Source organism: Peromyscus leucopus, chromosome 5, assembly GCF_004664715.2.
Source record: "Peromyscus leucopus breed LL Stock chromosome 5, UCI_PerLeu_2.1, whole genome shotgun sequence".
Classification (NCBI taxonomy): Eukaryota; Metazoa; Chordata; class Mammalia; order Rodentia; family Cricetidae; genus Peromyscus; species Peromyscus leucopus.
Window position 1 is genome coordinate 3,004,593 of NC_051067.1, and position 10,821 is coordinate 3,015,413.

General features: G+C 43.9%; 1 protein-coding gene across 1 annotated transcript; it reads left to right on the plus strand.

Annotated features, from left to right (window-relative positions):
• Window positions 1-2,005: 2,005 nt before the first annotated feature.
• On the plus strand, window positions 2,006-6,083 carry LOC114709722 (procathepsin L-like). The gene is made up of 7 exons (XM_028893697.1): window positions 2,006-2,131; window positions 2,411-2,533; window positions 2,631-2,777; window positions 2,960-3,184; window positions 3,664-3,826; window positions 4,899-5,007; window positions 5,984-6,083. The coding sequence occupies exons 1-7, from the start codon at window positions 2,006-2,008 to the stop codon at window positions 6,081-6,083; spliced, it is 993 nt and encodes a 330-aa protein (XP_028749530.1).
• The last annotated feature ends 4,738 nt before the right edge of the window (window positions 6,084-10,821 follow it).

Genomic DNA, 10,821 nt, shown 5'->3' on the forward strand with positions numbered 1-10,821 from the left:
GGGAACTGGGCAGGAACAGTGTCCTGGAGCCACAGATTTGGGATTTAAAGCCTGGATCCACATGCAGCTGGGACAGAGCCTGGGATCTCAGCAACCTCTGAAGACCTGAGACTGTGAAGAACACTTGCCCAGCTGTGGACATCCCAGGTGAGCCCCAACGCTCCCCTAAGGCAGACTGAGAACTGACACTGGAGGAAAGCCCTAGAGACTCCATGCAGGAACATGCAGCTCCCTCGGGAATGAGAGTATCAACTCAACCTTAGCAGACCTGGTGTGGGGATGCAGAGTTGGGTGAATGGGGATCCCAGGAGGTCACCAACATTTCAGGGGAACTGTGTTGTTCAGTATCCAAGTAAGTTGAAAGTCAAGGCACAGGCACAGGAAGTACTATCTTGTCCCCTAAACTCTGGCTGTCATGGGCATAACTCCAGTAAGAACACGAAACATTATTAGGCATATCACTGCCACAAAAAATCCATCAATCTACTATGGCAGGTTGAGGAGATGAGCATATGCCATGTCTTTTGACAATTGCCCTATCTTGAGTGTTGCATCAAAAACTTATAAGACTGGAGCCTGGACTAGTCTGTCCTTCAGTCCCACGTATACAGGTGGTTCTGTCATCCAATGACTTAGCCTTGTGACCGGGCCTCACTGAGACAATGAATTGGGGTTCTGAAGGCACATGCCAGTTTTGGGGCAGACAGATTCCTAGCTGTTGTCCTTCCAAGATTTTCCAGAAAGGACATCCCAGAAAGATTTAAGATGGGAAGAAGCTAAGGGATAGTTGCTTTCTATGTGTACACTGGCCAAGAAAAAGATGGCTGGTACCCTCAAATCATGGAGATCTCTTTGTATGTACTATGGATCACACTGCATAAGTCTTGCTTAACTGAGCTAAATTGGATGGGCACAAAATCTGAGGTAACTATGTCTTAAGAAGCTAATTGTTAGCCAGGCGGTGATGGTGCACGCCTTTAATCCTAGCACTCGGGAGGCAGAGGCAGGCAGATTTCTGTGAGTTCTAGGCCAGCCTGGGCTACAGAATGAGTTCCAGGAAAGGCAAAAAGCTACACAGAGAAACCCTGTCTCGAAAAACCAAAAAGAAAAAAAAAAAGAAAAAGAAAAAGAAGTTAATTGTTGCTTTAAGCCTCTGTGGTGGTATTGTGTTCACCAAAATATTGTGCACCCTAATAAACTTATCTGGGGTCAAAGAACAGAACAGCCACTAGATACAGAGGCTAGAAAATGGTGGCACTCACACCTTTAATCCTAGCATTCCAGAGGCATAAATCCCTCTGGATCTCTGTGAGTTCAAGGCCAGACATGCTGACAAATGCCTTTAATCCCAGAAAGTGTGCCTTTAATCCCAGGGAGTGATGGCAGAAAGCAGAAAGGTATATAAGGCATGAGGACCAGAAACTAGAAGCTTTTAGCTGGTTAAGCATTCAGGCTTTCGAGAAGCAGTTTAGCTGAGAGCCATTCTGGATGAGGACTCAGAAGCTTCCAGTCTGAGGAAACAGGATAAACTGAGGAACTGGTGAGGTGAGGAAGCTGTGGCTTGTTCGGCTTCTCCAATCTTGCAGCATTCACCCCAATACCTAGCTCCGGGTTTGATTTTATTAACAAGAACTTTTAAGATTCCTGCTACAAGCTTCTGAACCCGAAGGTGCATCTGGTCCCTGTGGTGAGTTAAATGCACAGTGCACACACTTCAAATCTTGGAGCCCTGGGCAACTGCTCTTCTTCTTCTTCTTCTTCTTCTTCTTCTTCTTTTTTTTTTTTTTTTTTTTTTTTTTTTGACTGACGAACTCACTCTACATATGTGTTTGAAAACAAATGGATTCTTAGTCTTTTAAACAATCTTCATGTAAACCATTGATAGAATGGCTCAAATAATTTCATTCCATGGGGCAACCTGAATTTCTGGGGTAGAAATATGATTTTATTGAAGCACTGACATAATCAGAATCTCATTTCTTCTCCATCTCTAGGTTCTGGGATCATGATTCCTATTTTCTTCCTGGCTGCTCTTTGCTTGGGGCTGGTCTCAGCTGCTCCAACACATGATCCCAGTTTGGATGCTGAATGGCATGAATGGAAGACAAGACATGGGAAATTATACAGCATGGTCAGTATAATGAAAACTACCCAGAGGCAACACAGAGACATTGGTCCTTGCTGTGGCAAATTTAGATGGAATTCACATCATGAAAGCCAGTTCCTCCCTGGCATGACCACAATTTATGAACACTGATGGCAAACCACCTTATTGACATGGATGGGGTCTGGATTATGGCTTCCATAGGTGCACAGCTTCCTTCAGTTTCCATCATCTATAGCAGCAGGTCCACTGAAAGAACTAGGGTTGGGCTTAAATTAAAATGACTATATACTGTATTTATTCCAGAATGAAGAAGGACGGAAGAGAGCAGTGTGGGAGAACAATAGGAAAATGATTGAGCTGCACAATGAGGACTATGCTAAGGGGAAGCATGGTTTCAGTTTGGAGATGAATGCCTTTGGTGACTTGGTGAGTATGACATGAATTACAGAACATGATTTCTTCTCTTCAGTTCTTTGCACATCATCTCTCCCTTTGCAATGATTTGTTTACTTTTTTCTTGAAGACCAATACAGAATTCAGGGAAATGATGACTGGCTTTCAAAGCATGGGACCCAAGGAGATGAAGGTATTCCAGGAGCCTCTGCTGGGTGATGTCCCCAAGTCTGTGGATTGGAGAAAGCATGGCTATGTGACTCCTGTGAAAGACCAGGTAGGACATGTCACGTTCTCAGGTGACAGAGTCCCCCACAAGTCAGGAAGAAAATGCCATTGTTGTCTTACTGACTGGAGCCAAATAAATCATTCACTGCTTGTGAAATTACTGTGTCATGTGAATTTCTGTCAAATATCTGTATTAATATTGTGGATGACAGCTTTTTCTTTCTTTTCTAGGGTAGTTGTAGATCTTGTTGGGCATTTAGTGCTGTTGGTTCCCTAGAGGGTCAAATGTTTCGGAAAACAGGCAAACTGATTCCTCTGAGTGAACAGAATCTAGTGGACTGCTCCTGGTCATACGGCAACAGTGGCTGTGATGGTGGCTTGATGGAGTATGCCTTCCAGTATGTGAAGGATAATGGAGGCCTGGACACCAGAGCGTCCTATCCTTATGAAGCACAGGTAAGTAGGAATCCTATGTTGTCATTCCAGCTCAGGTTTTAAAGCTCAGAACAATTGTGCAGACAATACACTGTCCTAAGAACTCTTTCTTCAATGGTAGAATCTATCCTATTAAATCCTAATTGCTGCCATTAAAGTATTAGCCTTTATATGCTGGTCAGATTCCATGGTTTCCATGCAGCTGCCCCTGCTTCTTTTTACATAGAGTATCTGCAAACCATTCCACAAATAGTATGGATTTCCCCACTGTAGAATATTAGGAATATCTATGTGGTGTCATAGAAGATGCATGAGCTAGTTTCTACCAGCCACTGAAATCTACCAGCTTGTCAGGACATGTAACATTTTATAAACACATACACTTGGAGATCCTCAGCAGCAAATGCTGTCACCTGCAGTTTTGACTTATGCTCCCGGGAGGTGGATGGCAATAACCATGTTTTTGTTTTGTTTTGTTTTTTAACCTTTGTCTTTCAAAGAATGGAACCTGCAGGTATAATCCTAAAAACTCTGCTGCTAAAGTCGTGGGCTTTGTGAAAGTCCCATCAAGCGAATCTGCCCTAGTGAAGGCTGTGGCCACTGTGGGGCCCGTCTCAGCTGCAGTTGATACTAAGCACCACTCATTCCAGTTCTATAGGGGTGGTAAGTGCTTTTCTTTTCAGTAATCACATGAAAGAGCTGTGCGTCTGTGGTGGTATTGTGTTCACCCAAAATATTGTGCACTCTAATAAGCTTATCTGGGGTCAGAGACAGAACAGCCACAATATTAAACATAGAGGATAGGCAGTGGTAGCACACACCTTTAATCCTAGCATTCCAGAGGCAGAAATCCATGGGTTCAAGGATATAGCCAAGCATGGTGACTCACGCCTTTAATCCCAGAAAGTGAGCCTTTAATCCCAGGGAGTGACTGCAGAAAGCAAAAAGGTATATAAGACACGAGGACCAGAAACTAGAAGCATTTGGCTGGTTAAGCTTTTAGGCTTTGAGCAGCACAGTTCAGCTGAGACCCATTCTGGATGAGGACTCAGAGGTTTCCAGTCTGAGGAAACAGGACCAGCTGAGGAACTGGTGAGGTGAAGTAGCTGTGGCTTGTTCTGCTTCTCTGATCTTCCAGCGTTCACCCCAATACCTGCCCCAGGTTTGTTTTTATTAATAAGAACTTTTAAGATTCATGCTACATGTGTCTCATCACAGCTCATCAACTTGATGGCTCATTTTGACATAAATAACTTGAGTTGTAAATATCACATTCAACAGAAAAAATATTGATATGTTTTGGTTTTGCTTGACATTAATTAAGAACAATCCTATGAACTTGTGTTCAATATCGTTTTTTAATTAGCAAGATCATTTTCTGCAGTTGCTGAATCTTTATGATTTTAAATAGATAGTCCATTTATGTAGTTCAGTCTTACAGATGCTTCTTGATTCCTGTATTTTGTATTTCCTGTGTTTTCCTTGGACTGACACACTTTCTAAGTAGGATGGGTTTTCTTACAACCATTCAAGCAAGTGTTTTCCCTGAGGATTTATGCTAACCTTTATTTCTGTTATGCTACATAAGAGCTTGTGTCCCAAGCCTTGCTAACTCAGAATCACTCCTGTCTGTATGTCATTGCACTGAAATTAGAAATGTTTCCATTATTGTGGGAGACAGCAGTCACTGTGGGGTCACTGGAGCCTCTCAATCAGCTTTGATTTTACCTGCCAGGCATGTATTATGAGGCAGACTGTAGCAGCAATAATCTGGATCATGCTGTCCTGGTGGTCGGCTATGGTGAAGAATCAGATGGCAAGAAATACTGGCTGGTCAAGAACAGGTATAAATAGCCAAAAACATCTACATTTGAAACACTAAAGGAAAGCACTGTGTGCAGGCAGTATTTGGGTACAAATTTCAGCAATTTACCCCATATATTTTGAATACAGAAGTTCCAGGTTGTGATTATTGTTAATATTCTGATCCTGCCCCTTGGCACCACCCTATGCCCTGATATAGAAGCCTATTCTTTTTTTTTAATTAAGAAATTTTCTATCATTTTACATACCAACTACAGATGCCGCCTCCTCCCTCTTCCCACCGCTCAGTGTTCCCCCCCAACCCATCCTCCATTCCCACCTCCTCCAAGTCAAGGTCTCCCAGAGGGAGTCAGCAGAGCCTGGTACATTCAGTCGAGGCAGGTCCAAGCCCCTCCCTTCTGCACCAAGGCTGTGCAAGGTGTCACACCTTAGGCAGTGGGCTCCAAAAAGCCCGCTCCGCCCCTTGCTCTCTCTTCTTTTCCCGCTTTCCACCCACGAGGTGCACACCTCTCGAACCCCTTGTCTCTCCCCCTCTCTCTTTCCCTCCTCCCATCTGTCTCCCTCTTTCTGTCTTTCTGCCTCTTCATCTCTCTATTATATGATAAACCATTTCCACTCAGATGTATCTCCACCCACCGCCCCACTGCCAATGGGCCGCCTGCCAGCCCACCACTGCATCTGGGGGTCCTTCCGCATACAATTCCTAACAATTATAATAACAAGATGTCATGGTTTGGGAGTGTTAAGATGGAATTTGAACCACTACATTTCTAATTCTGAGCCAAATGCAGGTGGAGAGGTGTCTTGTCCTATTTCTGCTGTGATTCACAGTCCTGTTTGATGCAACAGTTGGTATTCAAGAGTTGACCCTCTGCCTTCTGGTCCTGTCTATTAAGTGTGTGTGGCCTCTGTCTCTGTGTTTCAATCAGGAGTTAATGTAATGATGTTTCTGCACTGTGTTCTTTCTACCTAATGGTGTATATGCTCTTCTTCCAGCTGGGGTGACTATTGGGGCATGAATGGCTACATAAAGATGGCCCGAGACCGGAACAACAACTGTGGAATTGCTTCTGATGCTTCTTACCCCATCGTGTGAGGAACTGGACAATAAGAAGGAAGGCGTGGACAAGGGACAGCATGTACAGAACAGGGCTATGCCATCTACCCCACTGTATGAGCTGCTGGAGAAACAAGGAAGAAGTGAGGATGGCATGTGCAGAGGAGGGCTTCCCCCTTCATGACCAGCCTCTGCTGTGTGGGGGATGACACCTGAGTCTCTGAAGGTCCATGTTATGGAATGAATTCCGGGGCATTTTACTCCAATTAAATGTGACTGCCAATCTGCTGCTGTAAGTAGCTTTGTATCAATATGTTCTGAATTTACATTTTTTTTTGTAAGACGTACACAATTTTTATAAAACCTGTGTATGAAAGATTGATGGTTCTTCCTTTTGTCTTTGTTTCAATGGCTTCTCTTAGTCAAACATGCAATTCAGTGTGAAGACACAGAGAAGGTGGCGATGGTATTTAGGGAAAAAGGATGGGTGACTCTGTTGTCAGGTCAATATTCCAGCCATGATCAGATAAAGTCACAGGCTTCGTGAAAGTCCCATCAGGAGAATCTGCCCTAAGGAAGGCTGTGGCCACTGTGAGGCCCGTCTCACTTTCAATTGATGCTAAGCACCACCATCAACCATGGTTTGAAAATATGAGAAAATTTCAAAATCTTAAAGTTTTAATTCACACATGTTTTCAAAGTTTAAATTATTTGCCATTCTGTGAAATGAGATGGCACTTTGGGCTGTTCCATTGAACTGGACCTGGGCCTTAATGCTTTTTCAGACATCAGTCCTGTGTTCTGTCTGCCCTGTCACCCTGTGACAGAAGCCATCTCCGTAGCCAGGTTTTCTGTCACAGGATGCTAGCATGCTGAAGTGACACTTTCATAGCCCTACAGGGCCTTACAATGCTACATGGACACTGCTATTCCTTCACTTTTCTTAATAGTTACCATTGATAGCCCTCAGCATGTATAACAGATATGCATGAACTCAGAGATCCAGTGAGTCAGCTCTCTCGGAGCTACAGAAGAAACACAGCTTATCTTGTTCCCAAGCATTTGGTGGTTGCAAAAAGAAACAAAACAATCCATATAGGTTCAAAAAGAGCTTATCTAAAGAATACAGTTAACTTCCCCATTCTGCCCTTAAAGACCCCTTCTTCCCCCTTTCCTGTCATTAAAACAACAAGCTTTGAATTGTGTATCTGTTCTCTCTTGAACTCTGGTCAATGAGTGACTGTGTCTTGTACCCTGATCACCATGTGACTAGAACTTGAGACATCACTGCTCTGGTATTAAATATATCCTGCTCCTGCTGATTTTGATCATCTAAACATCATCTTTTGTTTCTTCCTACAAACTTAATACTTATCCTTTCTTACATAAGGTCCATATAGGGCAGAGCTGAGTAGGATGATCAAACATCTGGCTCTTTATAGAAAGAATTGCTGCCAGTGATACATGTGCTGTACATTGCAGTCAGGTAGTATGATGTGAGATTCAGTTTTGGATGTGGACACATTACCATCCTGCAGACCAGGCACCTGTGGTGGGATGGATGCAGGAACTGACACCTGAAGGTCAGGAAGCAGACAGTTAGAGGGAGGACTGTAGAAGGAAGAGGAAAGAGCAGGTCCAATGGGCCTGAGGAACCGACAGTTAACCTTGTCCATGGCAGAGAAAGACAGAATGGTGACTGTGCCAGGCCCAGAGTTTGGGCATAGAGGTGCAGGTGATGAGTGCTGCAGGATGTGATTAGGGAGGGTAATATCTCACAGATGGAGTGGTGAGTTTAATTTGACCCAGACCTGTGAGGCAGGTAGGTGTGAAGATTGCCTTAGGGTCAGAACTCCATCTCCCTGTCAGATTTCAACGCCAGGTTCAGGGGAAACTGGAGCCTTGCTAGCAGGAGTCATTGACAGCCAAGGAAGATGTGCAGGTGTTTTCTGGTCTTATCTAGGCTCTGGTACTCTGTGAGGAGAAAAGAAATGGAGGCAGAAATTCCCATGTAGTGCTTTAAGCAAGTTGTTAAAACTCAAGAAGTAAGTATCACCTATCCTCCAAGACTACCTTCATGATCTTCTGGAGGATTCTAGGTCACCATTCTTGACTCCTGGCAGTTGGGAGCTGAGTTCTCTTCTCCAGCTGACCTCAGCCTGCACTGCTTTCCAGAGGTCTCTCTTCACCAAAGCCTTTAGACTTTGACCGAAACACAGCCGAGAGTGACCGGAGAAGAATCTCTGTTGCCCCATGTTTGTCAAGTTTTGGTGAGGCAGTACTGTGTCAACACTGTACTTAAGCCTCGTCAAACAAATGGCTCCTCTCTGCTTGCAGCCAAGCATCAGCATAATTATCTCAGACACTTTCAATTAGAGTTTGCACAGCACCAAGCATGGAGATAACACAGCACTTGGTGCTTGACAAGAGATAAGAAAGGAAAAGAATCTATGATAAAGTACCCCTTGTAGATAGTCTGCTGTAGCTTGAGTTTTCCTGCCTTGCCCACAGTCAGGACAAATCTCTGTCACCCGCCAGTCCCACAGCCGCTCAGATCCAACAGAGTAAACACAGAGACTTACATTGCTTATAAACTGTATGGCTGTGGCAGGCTTCTTGCTAACTGTTCTTATATCTTAAATTAATCCATTTCTATAAATCTATACCTTGCCACATGGCTCATGGCTTACTGGCATCTTCACATGCTGCTTGTCATGGTGGCGGCTGGCAGTGACTCCCTCCGCCTTCCTGTTTTCTCTGTTCTCCTCTCTGTTAGTCCCGCCTATACTTCCTGCCTGGCCACTGGCCAATCAGTGTTTTATTTATTGACCAATCAGAGCAATTTGACATATAGACCATCCCACAGCAGTCTGCAGAAAGTCACACATGGTACAGTAAATTCATTGTCATTCACAATAAAAATTCCAAATGGGTGAAACAAAGGTCTGAACAGAATGTCTCCCCAGTTCACTCCACACACACTTATCATCAGATATCATCAGATGCCATATTAATTGGACACACAACAAAATTTTTCAGAAATTTCTTACAAGACTATTGACCAGAAATTAATAGTGATCAGATTATTTCGGGAATTCCCATTGTGCAGAAAAAGATTCCACACATTGAAACAATGAGAAATGTCATAGTCCCACAAAGGAATTCTAGAACAAACACAGCAGGAATTATCTTAGGGAGGTGATTTTGTGGTGGGTTTTAATTAATATGCCTAGAGATCTCAAATGGAAATTGAAGTTGAATCAAGGCCATTTCCCCCCACAGTCACCATCCTGAATCCACACTGCCCCTTGCACTGCAGAGCCTCCTTATTCCTAGTATTTCTCACAAGACAGAGGCAGAAGAGAAAGAAGACATGAATAACGAGATCCTGATTATCACTGCTGAAAGCCCAGCATACGACTGAGGCTCACATTCAAGCTTTCCACAGGACCCATCACTGACACCCCAGTGTGCATGCAACCCCTGTGCTGAGTGTGGTGCCTTTCACTATTTCAAAAGCAACACTGGTTCCTCCAGAGGCCATGCCCCCAGGCCAAGTTGTCCTTTCAAGATGCCTCCTACCTGGCAAATTCCCAATATTCAGGCACCATGTCACCACACAAATAACCCACAGGTGCCATCATACCCTAGGAAGCTATGCAGTGCCTTAATTTGTTGTTGAGGATTTCATACAGTAGGACTGTGTCTATTCATTTCCAGTCCTCCCTTTCCCTTTCAATTCCTCTTAGTCCTCCCACCACATCTCTCAGATTCAGGACCTCTTCTATAAATTTTATTGTAGATAAAACCTACAAAATCCATTTAGAGTTGCTTGTATGTATATGTGTTTAAAGATGACCTGGAATTTTGTAATTTATCCAGAGACTTGTCCCTGTACAAGACTGATTCTCCCCCACAGCAGCCATTGCTTGCCTGGGGTTCTTCATCTGGGAGTGGAGCCTTGTGAAATTTCTACCATCTGTGCTGGCATTTCCTAGGCTTTGCTGCTGGCTAGGGCTATGGTTTGCTTCTTTTGACTTAGCAAGTGCATAGCATGTTTGGTAATGGAAATATGATATATGACTTAGGGATCCATTATACATACGCCTTTGACCAATAACACAAAAGGAGATTCCCTGTTGCCTGACACTGGGGTTTTTCTTAGTCTATAGCTCTTTGGAGAAGCATTATCACCCCATGTGATAGAACTCCAATAAACACACACACACACACACACACACACACACACACACACACACTTACATATATTGCATTTTGCATTTTTAAGAAAACATAGGATGATTCTCCCCTATGGGTTTTTCAGTCACCCTTGGTGTTATTCACCTCTGCGCCCTCCCTCGCTGTCCCCATTACCCCCCCTCCAGGGGACTGTCCAAGTGCCCCCACTTTGTCTCAGCACCCCCATAGCATCTGTGTCCTGCTACCCCTCTCTAGAGCTCCTTCTTCCACCTCAGGACCCCTTTTTACTTTCCTGCTTTCTGTGATTACTCCAGATTATATTCTCACGTCTAAAGACTCAAAGCTGGAATCCACAAAGAAGAGCGGATATGAAATATTTGTCTTCCTGGTCTGGGTGCCCTCACTCAATATAGTGTTTTCTGCTTCCTTTCATTTACATGCAAATTTCTGACAAGGCTGGGATGGTGGAGTCTTAAGTAGCTCTAGCTAAACTCACTAGGTAGATGTGCTAACTAGTTTTATGTCAACTTGACATAAGCTGGTGTCATCAGAAAGGAAGGAGCCTCAGTTGAGAAAA

Bases quoted from the DNA above. Each gene is read 5' to 3' on its own strand.
- LOC114709722 (XM_028893697.1), top strand. From the start codon at position 2,006: ATGATTCCTATTTTCTTCCTGGCTGCTCTTTGCTTGGGGCTGGTCTCA. The intron at 2,132-2,410 runs GTCAGTATAATG...TATTTATTCCAG, and splicing joins ATGGGAAATTATACAGCATG to AATGAAGAAGGACGGAAGAG. The intron at 2,534-2,630 runs GTGAGTATGACA...TTTTTCTTGAAG, and splicing joins TGAATGCCTTTGGTGACTTG to ACCAATACAGAATTCAGGGA.